This window comes from Delphinapterus leucas, chromosome 14 (assembly GCF_059928025.1).
Source record: "Delphinapterus leucas isolate spDelLeu-1000000601 "Yukka" chromosome 14, BTC_Dleu_Yukka2, whole genome shotgun sequence".
NCBI classification, from domain to species: Eukaryota; Metazoa; Chordata; class Mammalia; order Artiodactyla; family Monodontidae; genus Delphinapterus; species Delphinapterus leucas.
Window position 1 is genome coordinate 49,480,895 of NC_143142.1, and position 14,800 is coordinate 49,495,694.

Consider the following 14,800-nt stretch of genomic DNA (forward strand, 5'->3'; position numbering starts at 1 on the left):
TGGGGGCTTCCCTGTGGTGGCGCAGTGGTTGAGAATCTGCCTGCTAATGCAGGGGATACGGGTTCGAGCCCTGGTCTGGGAAGGTCCCACACGCCGCGGAGCAACTAGGCCCATGAGCCACAACTACTGAGCCTGCGCGTCTGGAGCCTGTGCTCTGCAACAAGAGAGGCTGCGATAGTGAGAGGCCCGTGCACCGCGATGAAGAGTGCCCCCGCTTGCCACAACTGGAGAAAGCCCTCGCACAGAAACGAAGACCCAACACAGCAAAAATTAATTAATTAATTAATAAACTCCTACCCCCAACATCTTCTTTAAAAAAAAAAAAAAAAAGGATACTTGGGAGGGATATCACCTAGTGGGCTATTAACCAACCAACTTCTAAGCAGACCCTTTCTACAGCCAGAAGCTTTCTTCTCTAAGTGTCTCTAGGGAAATGGAGGGGTGTGCCTGGGAAGCATGGGAAAGGAGGTCTCAGAAGAAGGGAGCAGGGCTGACAGGGAAGAAGAATACAAGGAAATGACCAGAGCCTTAAGTCAGTCTCCTCCTCTTCTCTCTTTCCTTCCGTGGCCCCCAGGAACTGGCCTGCCTTGCCTCCTTCCCTGTTTGGTGGCAGGAGCCTTCCCCTGAAGCTCTCTCTTTCAGAACCCACTAACTCGGCAGCCCTTTTCCTCTCACTTCTTGTCCATATCCCAGTGGGGGTGAAAATCTCTTTGAAGTGTTCTAAGGACTTTTACTGTTATTACTTTTTAGGGAATTGAAAGTAACAACAACAAAAAAATGGCGGAAAGGTACAAGATGAAAATAATTCTTTAAAAAAACAAAAAACATATATACCTTTATTGAGGTATAATGGTTACCTAGAAAATAATTCTTCAAAGTTGATCATGTATGGCCTTTTGGAGAGGTGGGGTCACAAACGCTGATACACTGTGAAGCCCTTCAGCTCTCATGGCCAAGCTGCTCACCCTCTGCCAGGTCCCACTGTTCCTTGAACATGACTCTGATAGTCTCTTGAGATGCCTGTCTCTCTGCTTATCTGACTGACCCCCACAAGCTACTTTCAAGTGGGACCAACCATGTCTTTTTCTTTATATGTACAGCACCTGAGCCAATATCCAGCTCATAATGAATCAGTGAGTGAATGAATAAATGAATGAAAATCAAAGGTGGACTTAGCTCTTATCACACTAATTTCATTCGTTTTCTGAGATTAAGCCCTCCTTAATCTCCAATCTTTTACTAAATCTAGCGGGTCTAAGTTTGCTCTGTCATCTAGATTCATACCCTCTGTTTTCACCTCTCCTCCACAGAGAAGATCACTAGATGTCCATGGTTACTAATGTGGGCGGATCCCATTTTCACAACAGACTTTAACGTGCTTCTCTTTACCCTCTTCCTGCTTCCCTGGGAAACACTAACATCAACCTTCGTCAGTTGACTTAATCTCATTTCAATTCAGGAGCCTCCCTTCTTGGCACAGTTCCTCATAAAGTAGATTATATGACAGGGGCCTCACTTTTAGCAAATATTATTTCCACATATATTCGAAAACTTGAAGTAGGACAATGATATATATTAAACAGTGGTTTTTCTATTTTTGGAGGTCAATCCTTTTTTTCCTTTTTTTTTAATGTAGAGTCAAATTTTTTTTTTTAACATCTTTACTGGAGTATAATTGCTTTACAATGGTGAGTTAGTTTCTGCTTTATAACAAAGTGAATCAGCTATACATATATCCCCATATCTCCTCCTTGCATCTCCCTCCCACCCTCCCTATCCCACCCCTCTAGGTGATCACAAAGCACCGAGCTGATCTCCCTGTGCTATGCGACTGCTTCCCACTAGCTATCTGTTTTACATTTGGTAGTGTATATATGTCCATGTCACTCTCTCACTTCGTCCCAGCTTACCCTTCCCCCTCCCCGTGTCCTCAAGTCCATTCTCTATGTCAGTTCTTAATGCGAATTCTCTAATGATGTTAATAATATTATAATTATGCTAAGATGTACTCAGCATTTACCATGTGCCAATAATCTTACTGGTTTGGCATTACATTATTATAATTTTTCAGGTTGAGTAAGTGATGAAGCTGAGGCATAAAAAGGTTAGATAATTTGCAGGTCATACAGCTTCCTACTAGGTGAGGTAAGTGGGGGAAAATCCTTTTGTTTCAGGCATCAGTTTAAATTCAGCTCTATTCACGCTTTCTGTTTCATCTTTTTATATGAGAATTAATGTGCTTTTTTCCCCCAGACTTACCCTGCTTATTACAGGATATTATTATTATGCTCACATTCCTAACCTTTCAGGTTTGTGATCTTTAGACATATTTGACAGAGTGTATGTGAAAGAGCTATTTGGACTTAACACGTTTTACACTGTAGATTTACAGTCAGTTTTATGACAGCCATCCAGAGCTCCAAATCCATCGTATAATAGTCTTTCATAGAGAATACAAAATTCTGGAATTTTCCTCTTTGTTTGACATCTTGAACCTTGCTGAGCCATTTGAATATCCTTTCCCACTGCTGAGCCTCCGACATGATGAAAGGTACCACAGCACTATTTCAGATGCATGGATATGAAATAATCCTGGAACTCTGCCAAAATCCTTCTGCCTTTTGAGTTGTAAAAATGATTCTGATGTTCAATGGAATATGCACTGCAAAATACACCAACAAAATGTGTTGTTTACATGTGAGGCTCTATGGATGGGTGAGAATGAAGGAAAAAGAGAAGAGTCACACGAAACCAAATGTTCTTCTCTTGACGTTTTATTATGTATGTGCCTCCATCTTTAAAATGTACTTGGCTTGGTGATTTTTTTCTTAGCACATCTTAAATCCAAGATGTCCACATTCTCTACTCACTAAAATTTTGTTCTAGTGGGAAATACCTTGTTCCAAGCTCCCTACATGTTGCTAAAATGGAAGCTCTTTCCAAAGAATTTTCATAATTGTAGATAAATTGAACATCCGTAATGTCACTCGTCTTCCTGTCAAATGTACTTTGGATGAGTGGCAGGTGGGATTTCATGGGAGAGAGGGAGACATGTCAACAGATTTGGCCCCTTCCATTCTCCATTCTAGACAAACTCCTGGCAAACTCACCTGGCCCGGTGCTATGAGGAATTATTTTCCTGGATGTTTTGCTAACATTATGGGGAGCCCAAAGCGATGCCAGGGCCAAATAAGGGATTTATTTCTATGTGTTCACATGTTAACTTTAGTCTCCCCAAAACAAGAGTAATTATGTCTGTGATCCCTTCTAAATTCAACATCTCACATGACTGCACCATCTAATATGAAGGGCCATTAAGTTAACCTTTGTAGTTTTCCTCAAAACTTAGTATTGCTCAGTATAAAACTTAAGTGGTAAATCAGAACATTTCAACTTGTGCATTCATTAATTTAACTAACATGTATTAAGAACTCGCTATGTTCTAGGTGCTACGATAGACTGGGGATGATAGTTGAGTAAGACATGGACTCTGCCCTTAAAATGTGTTGTATTAAAATTAACTAGTTTTGACTCCTTCTCCCAAGTAGATGATGGGCAAATTTGGAGGGTAGGAGCCACGTCTTATTCATCTTTATATGCCCCACTTCTGAGGCATTGCTAATAAATATTTATTGAGTTAATAAATGTGTGTTCCATATGAACAAAATAATTCCCAGAGGAGAAACGTTTTATGACAGAGGCATGTTGTGGAAGACAGAGGAGGAAGCAGTTCTCCCAGTGAATTAAGCCACCAAAGTGTGTGAGAAACCCAAGTGTGAGTGCTGGGCCTTTGCTTATCATAAATGCTTTCCAAATGCTTTGGTAAACTATGTTGGTAAGAGAAGAACTCCTGGTTTTAGTATTCTTAAGTAGAGAAATAATTCCTTGAGCCTGTTCAAAAAAGAATCGGTCAGGATTCAATCTCACTTTCAGGGACTTGATATTTGTCCTGGGGTTCTGTAATTTCAAACAGGGAACTCTCTTGGGAACTTGGAGAAATTTTATATTCTGTTTCTGTTGACCTAAAGCAAATAGACTACCAGTTATTTCTCCAGAAAGGGGAGAATAAAGGGTTTATTCGGGATCAACAAGGAATTGCTATTCAGGGTCTGCAATCCTGGAGAGTCCCCACAGGGCAAGGCAAGGAGAGCACTTTTATAGAGGGGGAAAGGAAGTTGGGAGGGCTGTAGTAAACAAGGAGTCCATGGCTTTTCATTGGCTGAGTCCTTCCCAGGAAAGGAGTCTTTCTTTTTCCGGTTGGGCTCTGTTATCATCGCAGGGCAGCAGAGCGCCCCCTGCTGGCCTCCTGACTATTTAATTGAGGTTTCTTGTTTATTAAATTTGTACAGTTCCAACTTCAGCCTACCATCCCAGACCTATTAGTATCTATTTGTTCTTTTTCCTTCTTGTCAAAAGTAGATTTTCCTTCCCAGACAACTTTTTCCTAAAAGTAGTATCTTAGTTAAAAGAAGTCAGTTTGTCTCTTTGTATAGTCATGGAAAAAGCCCAGCGTAAAGCAGTTACTCATTTTCTGTGATGATGAGTCAAACTTTGAAGTAATGCATGTTTTTAAGACAGACACTCTACCAATCTCCATATATATATATATATATTTAACCAAAGGGTAAGTGCTTTCCTTTTCCCATTTTCAATCAGATATCCTGTAGGAAAATTTGAAATTTTTCAGAATGAGCAAACAAGGTATAAAGGGAAATAAACAATTTAAAGAAACATTGATTAGTGAAGCAATTTTAGTTTCTACCTTTGATAATTTGCTGGTTCTCTTAAATATCCTTTTAGGTGTTAATTAAATACCAAGATAACAATTTAATTGGGTAATTTTGATGTCGAGCTAGAACAGGAAAGTAAAATTTGCCAAGGCAAAAGCTTCAGGATAATTGGCTTAAAAAAAAATCGATTTCATGATGCAAAAAAACAAATAGTGAGGGGGAAGTGAGTAAAATATGTATATGCCTTTTGTTCTCTCTCTACATTGAAAGAGAAAACATTAAAATAAGTAAAATTTTGTTTTACTTTAAAAGTAAAATTATTCTTTTAATAAAAATGATAGGCTGGTAGTAAACTTATTTTTAAAGCTTTTACTGTACCTTTTACACTAGCAGCTTTCATTCGCAAATAAAAGCTTATGTGGTCATGTCATTGATCACTGATTCTAAGGCTCACTCTTGCCCTAAAAGTCGATGATTCTAATGGCTACACTGTATGCTATATCCAGTATACACTGTACACTGCAGACAGTACTCTCAAACACATTTGGCTCTGTTGCCGCTTTCTTTTTTTTTTTAATTTATTTTTTTTTATTGAAGTATAGTTGATTTACAATGTTGTGTTAGTTTCTGGTGTACAGCAAATTGATTCAGTTTTATATATATATTTCTTTTTCATAATTTTTCTATATGTTTTATTACAAGATACTGAATATAGTTCCCTGTGCTATACAGTAGGTCCTTGTTGTTTATCTATTTTATATATAGTAGTTTGTATCTGCTAATCCCAAGCTCCTAATGTACCCCTCCCCCACCTCCTTCCCCTTTGGTAACCCTAAGTTTGTTTTCTATGTCTGTGAGTCTGTTTCCGCTTTGTAAATAAGTTCCTTTGTATCATTTTTTTAGGTTCCACATAAAAGTGATGTCATATGGTATTTGTCTTTCTCCTTCTGACTTACTTCACTTAGTATGATGATCTCTAGGTCCATCCATGTTGCTGCAAATGGCATTATTTCATCCTTTTTTGTGGCTGAGTAATATTCCATTGTATCTATGTACCATCCCAGACCTATTAGTATCTATTTGTTCTTTTTCCTTCTTGTCAAAAGTAGATTTTCCTTCCCAGACAACTTTTTCCTAAAAGTAGTATCTTAGTTAAAAGAAGTCAGTTTGTCTCTTTGTATAGTCATGGAAAAAGCCCAGCGTAAAGCAGTTACTCATTGGCAATCTGAACTACACATGAAATTGAAAGTGTGCTGTGGCCGTAGCTTTTCGTAAAAGCAAGACAAGCGTGTAGACTTTTTCTACTGCTCCTCTTGGAGCACCATTTGCCCTGCAGCATTAGGGACAATCTAGGTTTTTCGTCCTCAGCACACTCTGGTGGGTCTACTTCCTGAATTGTGCCAACATTCCATATGAGCCATTTAATCACTTTACTCCTAGAGGCATTGCATGTACAGAACTCACTTGGGAACAATATGCCACTTTCCTGCTTGTTTGCCCAAGACTCCTAGGAGCTTCCTGTTATCCATCCTCAAGAGCTTGACTTTTCACTTCTTAGATACTTAGGAGATTTCACTGACTGTTCATGAGTCAAACTGCCCCGACTAAGGAAGATTCCTAATGAGAATAGCTCTTACGTTCTCCATTCGGGATGTACCACCTTCTCCCTAACTCTTGCTTCCGGTGTCAATGCCAATTCTTTTTTCACAACAAAATAGGGACCCTGATCCCAAGGTGACTTTGTTTAAGTAATGGTCTTTGGTGTGGAACCTTGTCAAAGACCTTTAGAAAATCTTTCTCTTTCCACCCCTTTTCTTCATCCTGTTATATCTACTGAAAATGTTCTTTTAAAAGATCCCTTTGTATTTAACTCTTTGGTGTCTCCATTCTCCATAGCCAAGTCCACCATCTCCACTCACTCATTCAACTCCTTAAAGGTTTATCCAGTGCCAGGGCTGAGCAAGGTCTGAACTCAGCTGGTACTGGCGTGCTTCCCACGGTGTACATTCCTGCATACCCCTGAATCCTTCTTTGTGACAGGGGTCACATTTGCAATCTGACATAGTAGCTTACATACCAGTAAATTCCAGTGACCTAATTTCACCCTTCAGTTCCTGCAAACTCTCATTGAGCTGCCCTCCACTGGGTGATTTATCTAGATTTATTATGTCGATTTGGCAAAATAGCTCTGATACAACCACTCTTGGGTTTAATAGCAGTAATCTTGCATTTCCAGCAACAATACAGGACTAGTAATCTCCCTAGGACCTTCTGCATTAAAAGCTAAGGTTTAAGAATTCACCCGTGAGCTATCATCATTTCATCCTCTGGAGAGCTCTCTGTCCCAACATCATCTGTGGTCTGTCCTCTTTCTTGAGTTAAATTGTCCTCTCTGAGTAACGTTGACATATATACACTACCAAATGTAAAATGGATGGGTAGTGGGAAGCTGCTGCATAGCACAGGGAGATCAACTAAATGCTTTGTGACCACCTAGAGGGGTGGGATAGGAAGGGTGGGGGGGAGGCTCAAGAGGGAGGGGATATGGGGATATATGTATACGTATAGCTGATTCACTTTGTTGTACAGCAGAAATTAACACAACATTGTAAAGCAATTATACTCCAATAAAGTTGTGGAAAAAAATATGGAAATTAATCCTGAAATTAACCCCAGACCATTTCAAAGCACTGGGTTTTACAGATCTTGAACTACTCTAAAGTAAATGTTGAAAATGTGAACTGCATAAAAAATAAAAATAAAAATAAATTGTTCTCTCTGACTCATTGAAAGAAACTTGCATTTGCTCTTGAGGTCTCACATATAATACTCTTCAATTTCTCTGCATTTTGAAGATTACTTTATCACTGTATTACTCCTATTCTTCCACACTTTGTAGACTCTCCTGTTATTACTTGAACCATGTTTCAGCTTAGGAAGAGAAGCTAATTACTTCCTAAAATAAAGTTATTGATACTTCCAGTTATCCGTGCAATTGGGAATGCAGGGGATATGGAATAATTTTGAATGAGGTGGTTTTTACAAAATCATTGCATTTTTATTACAGCTACCTGCCCCCAAATTAGTGAACCACTTAATCAAAATTCTAGGGCACCTATTATAATGATTAATAGTCATTAATTAATATAAGGAATTTATTGTTCACTAACGCTATGTGAGACAAAGTGTGAGGCACTGGGAATTCAATTAATTGAGAGGACATAATTTCTGCCCCCCAAGGATCTCACAGTGTGGAGTCGACATACATGCAGACACGTAAATAAACAAATCAAGGTCATTCGGTGATAGGTGAGTGACAGATGCCAAATAATAGGTAAAAATAAAGGGAAGAGTGATTGCTTCCACATCAGGGGAAGAACTGTTTTCGGAGCAGAGTGAATGATGATATTGAGCTGAGACTCCATGAATGGGTGGGAGAGTCCTGAGCAGAGCACAGGGGGAAGGGCATTGACAGGGCACTGTGGTGTGGAGTGCAACAGAAATGGTAGCAAATGAGCCTGGAGAAAACAGATAAGGTTAGAACTATAGCCCGCGGGCAAACGGAGGCAACAGGGTTATAAATAATGAAGTACCATCATCCCTCGGTATCTGCAGGGGCTTGGTTCCAGGACCGCCTACTGATACCAAAACCCGGGGATGCTCAAGTCTCCTACAGACAACCCCTTTATCCACCCACGGTTGCTTAAATCCGCAGATGCAGAACCGCGAATACAGGGCTCTGACTGTAACATGGTCAGATCTGTGATATGACTGTGCAAGCAGAGAGATCATTTAAGAAGTTATTACAGGGCTTCCCTGGTGGCGCGTTGGTTAAGCGTCTGCCTGCCAATGCAGGGGACACAGGTTCGAGCCCTGGTCTGGGAGGATCCCACATGCCTTGGAGCAACTGAGCCCGTGTGCCACAGCTGCTGAGCCTGCACTCTGGAGCCCGCGAGCCACAACTACTGAGCCCACATGCCGCAACTACTGAAGCCTGCACACCTGGAGCCCGTGCTCTGCAACAAGAGAAGCCACCGCAATGAGAAGCCCGCACACCGCAAGGAAGAGTAGCCCCCGCTCGCCGCAACTAGAGAAAGCTCCCGCACAGCAACGAAGGCCCAACGCAGACAAAAATAAAATAAATACATTTATTTAAAAAAAAAAAGAAGTTATTACAGTGTTAAAGCAAGAGCTGATAGAAGCCATGGCAGTCGGAAGTGAAAGAAGGAAGTGGGTTTAATATACAGTGAAGTGGGTATATCTGAGTACCTCAAACATTTATTGGGTTGGTAGTGAATTAAGGAAGAGCAAAAAATCAAGGGTGACCTCTTGCCAAAAATTCATTTCTAGGTAACTAGGTACATGGTGATTCTGACAACCCGAAGAGGGACTGTAGGAGGAAGAGCAGGTTAGTAATTTAGTCGGTCAGAGTATTACGAGAGGGCTTTGAAAGATAATGAGTTCTACTTTGAATATACTTGGTTTGATGCAGGATATCCAAGTGAAGATTTCTAATATGTAATTATGTAAGTCTGGTGCTTAGGCTTAGAAATATAAACAGGATAGTCACTAGCATATAAGACTGGGTCAGTTTTGCATTCTGCCTAGCTGCCTTCTAGGTACTATGCTAAGAATGACAGCAACAAACATGAATAACAAATGATTCCTCTCTGGAGTCTAGTAAGGAACAAAGACACAATAATTTATGATGTCTTATTCTTCTAATATGTCACATATCTGAATTTATTCATATAAATTACTTATTCTATATACTAAACCCTTGTCAATACAGACTCTACTTACCTTTCAGCTACATTATTATTTTAAATAACTCTTTTGATCATTCTTAAGAGTAGCAACCACCAAAGAAATGAATTACTAATATGATACACTGTCTGGTTCCAAGGATATAATAAACAGTTTATTCCAGCTGGAAAAATCATTTAGCAGAAATATTCTACTTCTTATAGAATGCCCTTTATATCACATTTTGTGAAGGACAAGTTAGTTATACCTCTTGAATCAACAAAGATTTGGCTGCTCTCATGTCATTTAGGTAGGAGAACTATTCAAAAGAGCTCTTACTTTTGCCCCTTTAAAATACCAACTCCCTTTGAAAAGTAAATGTATCACTTTTAAGGACAGTTGGCTTGTGGGTAGGAAATAATTGTTGAAAAAAAAGTGTGATGAAAACGTCTCCACATTAACCCTAACCCTTTTAAAATTCAGGAATTACCTGACACACACAACTTAAGATTTTTCTGAAGCCTTGTTTAAATAAATTATAGAAACTGTGGCATCATCATACATAAAATTATTTTATGAAACCCAAAGTGAAAAGAATGTTCTATAATTTTCATCTTCAGGTAAATAGCACATATTTCTATGGCTACCAGTGTATGCTTTGAGCAAGGGGCATAGACAAAGAATAACTTAAAGATTCTGCAATCTCTTGAAAAAAGGAAACATCGAATAGAGGAGTTTTTCAGAAACGTGTTGAAATGTATTCATAACCTTTTTTAAAATGGATATGTTCACATAATGCATGCAGCTCTGGTGTCCTATGGTTTCTACAGAACAGAAAATGTCAGACTGTGTTATTGGACGTTCTTCACATGACATCTCTTTTTTTCTATCATCATTAAACAGGGAAGGCCATGGTAAAATTTCAGTATTTGCTGTCAAAATGGCTTTAGCCACATTGTGTGGAGGGAAGATCATGGACAAATTAAGATGTAAGTTATTCTCTGCATCTCTGTTTGCTTACCCCTCCTGTATACCACGTTTTCCTCTACCCCATTCCTGCCAGGTCCCCCTGACCATTTGTGACTTTCCTCATTCTATGAGAGTTGTTTGAAATATAATCTTCGTTGATCCTTGGATTTTGTCGTAGAAATGTTTTCATATTAGATTAATGTCAATGAAATGAATGTTTTCCTTCTACGTATGGATTATTATTTTTTATAACCTGTTGAGGATCACCAGTTAGACTGTTCATGATACTAAAGTAAGATATACATTCTTTCACATTCATTTACTGTAGAACTGCCTCACAGGCATAAGTCCATCACCATAGGGAGATGAAGACCATGTTGGGCAACCTTCCGTTTCTCGGTCATCTCAAGCCAACGTTCCCGGCACAATTCCTCATTCTTCTCCACCAATGCTGTTCAAATCACTGGGCACTCCAAAGTTTCCAAAGTAGACATTGCCAGAGTGTAGGCATAGGAATTATGTACAGAAACTATAAACTGAGAATTAACTGATGCCAATGAAGACATGATAGCTAGAGTGTTGAGTGATTATGGGCCTTTTGTGTACATTTTGTCACTAAATGTGGTAGATTTTTAACCAGCAAAACAGTGAGAGTTTTCTGATTTGTTCGCATGTTTTAGGTAAAGAAGCTGAGACATAGAGAGTTAATCACACATGGTACCAGGAATTGAACCCTGACTTTTTCCCCGTACACCAGTGGTTTTCAAATTTTAGTGTATATGGAGTCACCTGGAGGGCTTTTTAAAAAAAATGGATTTCTGGGTCTCATTTCCAGAATTTCTGATTCATTAGGCCTAGAGTGGGTGTATAGAGGGCAAGCATTTTCATTTCTAACTAGTTTAAAATCATGTATAGGTGGCTGTTTTGAAGAGAAATTGCCATGTAACCCTCTCCCTTCCCCTAAATATTATGAGTCTGAGTTATAGTGCCGTATGACGAAGAGCACTGTCATGGGAATTGGGAGTCCCAGGTTGCAGGCCCAGCTGTGTGACTAATTTGCTGATTATTCTGTGGAAATCACTTCACTTCTTTAGTCCTCAACTTCCTTCTCCATCCTAAACTTGGGGATTTTGTTAGGTACCTGTAGGGTCCCTGTTGGCTGCAGGCCCCCATGACTCACGGCCTTTAGGCTCTTTTGTCACCTGCTGCCTGTCAGCTGCTGAATGTAATCTCTTGCTTCTTGATGCACCAACAGAGGAAGAATAAAGAAGGATACCAGGGTCGGGGTGGGGGGGACCTTTATTCCTTTGGAGTTTCCCCAGACGTGTTCCAAGAAGAGTTATGTCATTGGAGCAGTAGATAAGGGGAACCCCACATAACCACACATCTTCCCTCACTCCCAGGAACCTCCTTTCATGGACCAGCCAAGTGCAGTCAAGTTTCAGAGAAGCCCAAGCAGACCCTACAAGGTCCAGTTTAGTCTCTCTTCAGTTAGCCTGAAAGATGTAAAACTTTAAAGACATCTACCTCAGTACTTGATTGAGGATAACAGCTAAATTAGAAGGTGGCAGAAACAATGTCCTTTTAAAAAAAATAACTTAGAGTAATCCCTAAAGCATTTCCTTCAGGGTTAGGCTGGGAAGAGAAAGTTTAGCAAAATGAACCAGGGCAGAAGAAGAAACTCCTGAGGGCCTTGCCTACTGACCCCATGTCACCATTGGCCACTTATGCTGAGGGCAGTACGTAAAGGTTTTTTTCAGTCTTAGGAAACATTTCCAAATACTTATTCAATGTTGGGTACTTGGAGAAAAGGGTCCCTTAATAAAATAAGTTTGAGGAAAACTGAGAAAACCAGTTTTCTGCGCTTCAGAACTCCTCAGAGCGTTTCACTAACCAGGTTCGTGCTGTGCCATCAAAGACCCAGGTGCTTTCCATCTTTCCACTCAGCTCTCCTCTGTGTCAGATTTTATCCTTCTCCTGAAGGTAAAAGGGGGTACAGCAATTTCAGGAGTCACACCCACTCCAGAGGCCCCCAGCCCTTACATCTCATGGCCAGGGTGGCATCACAGACCAATTACTACATCAACCACTGCTGACAGGAAAGGAATGCCCCTGATGGTCAGGGAGTCTTCCAGTCGTTCTAACCTCCTGGGCTGAGAAGGGCCGCTGCTTTCCCATAGCCCAGGATGAAATTTGGGGCCAATAAAGCTGAAGGGGATGGTTGTCAGGTAAGCAACAAATGATATCAGCACAGTTACAAAATTCAAGATTTAAGTAAGTGTTCGAGCAGATCTTTACCACTTGTCAAATGCCTCAAAGTTCTCCCACAAGTCTGGGATTTCAAAGCAAACAGTGTAACTGCTCCAGTGCTGTTTTCTCACCCCATCCCATCATTCACCAAATACCCACGATCAGTGAGCAAAGCATGCATGCTTTCCAGTGGCCAAAGTCAATTCTCTGCAGCTCAGTGAAAGAAGTCACAAATGCACGAGTCCCATTGGAAAGAAACTGCTCTCCAGTGTGCAGAAATAAGCTTCAGAGAGTCGCAAATTCTGTAGAGAAACAGACTGTGTGATCACGACATTTCATGGTACCTTCTGGCAGAGCAGCAGACCTGAACGTGCCCCAGTTCTCTGAATGAGGAGTCATTATATAGTTAATCCCAGAAAGGTAGTTTTAATGATTTCCGGGTAAGTCAGTTGAAAGCAATTTGGCCCAAAACAATTTAGCTAAAAGCAGTTTGGTTGGAAGAACCTCTCCAAAATGTTAATCAGAAATGAGTATCCTTAGTCACCAATATTTCAGTGATTGAATGAACAAATTGAATTGTTCAAACAGAATGAACAATGTTCATTGGCTGAATGAACAAATATGGGCAAATCCACCCACAGACAACCATGGTTGACTCTTTTTTTTTTTTTTGACTTTTTTTTTAATAGACCTTTATTGGAGTATAATTGCTTCACAATGCTGTGTTAGTTTCTGTTGTACAACAAAGTGAATCAGCCATATGCATACATATAAACCCATATCCCCTCCCTCTTGAGCCTCCTTCCCACCCTCCCTATCCCACCCCTCTAGGTCGTCGCAAAGCACCGAGCTGATCTCCCTGTGCTATGCGGCTGCTTCCCACTAGCTATCTATTTTACATTCGGTAGTGTATATATGTCCATGCCACTCTCTCACTTTGTCCCAGCTTACCCCTCCACAGCAAGCATCATGCTCAATGGTGAAAAACTGAAAGCATTTCCACTAAGATCAGGAACAAGACAAGGATGTCCACTCTCACAACCCTTAGTCAACATAGTTTTGAAAGTCCTAGCCGCAGCAATTAGAAGAAAAAGAAATAAAAGGAATACAAATTTGAAAAGAAGTAAAACTGTCACTGTTTGCAGATGACATGATACTATACATAGAAAATCCTAAAGATGCCACCAGAAAACTACTAGAACTAATCAGTGAATTTGGTAAGGTTGCAGGATACAAACTTAATGCACAGAAATCTCTGGCATTCCTATACATCAACAATGAAAAATCAGAAAGAGAAATTAAGGAAACACTCCCATTTACCGTGGTTGACTCTTGGTAAGTGGAATTGTGGGTTTTCTTTCGTCTTCTTTTGCTGGCTTGCATTTAATCATAAAACAGGTGGAGTAATGATTTTATAATAAGCATTGCCTTTATAATAAGAAAAATAAAATGAAAGGATATGGAATGCCTTGGGATTTTCCTTCTTTAAATTCTAACTCACTTTACGCCAATATGCCAACTACGCTTGTTTGGCGGTTTTTCTATTTTTGTGCATAGGAATGAAAGAGATTTAGTTCATTCCAACTAGCCCCTTCATGTTGGAGAACACAGGGCAAGAATAGTTGGCTGAAAATAATTTAGAAATTTTAAAAAGCAAAAAAGTAGAAAACAGCAGAAATTTTAAAGCTGAGTTTTAAAAGCTGCTTTAAATGCTTTAAAAGGGACAACAACCCCCATGTTGCATCCCAATTTCCAGTACTCAGGTCCACCAGGAACCAATATGCAGGGTGTTCATCAGGTACCCCAGGCAGCAGAGAGCGTGAGGGCGCACCCTGCAGGTGTGGGACATAGCTATCTATACATAAACGGACCTAATATAATATATTCTGTTTCTGTCAAACTGGTTTTGGTCTGATTATAGGCTGTTAAGGATCTTAAGGAATTCTGAATCCAGTGCAATAAGCCTGGAAAGTCAGGTGCTCTTCTAAAGCTTCTGGGGAGGGCTTGTTTATGGCAAACACCTTGTATTTCTTGAGTTTCTATTACTGAACAGGTTGTTCGGCCTCCAAGCTTACCTCCAGGGTAATATTTCTAAGTTGCTGGCC

General features: G+C 40.1%; 1 protein-coding gene across 1 annotated transcript in view; it reads left to right on the forward strand.

Annotated features, from left to right (window-relative positions):
- Nucleotides 1-14,800, forward strand: part of DTNA (dystrobrevin alpha) — a 130,014-nt gene that overhangs the window by 41,156 nt on the left and 74,058 nt on the right. The window contains exon 4 of the mRNA XM_089895064.1: nt 10,380-10,465. Within this exon, the coding sequence (XP_089751190.1) occupies nt 10,380-10,465 (86 nt within the window). The remainder of the gene's footprint in view (nt 1-10,379; nt 10,466-14,800) is intronic.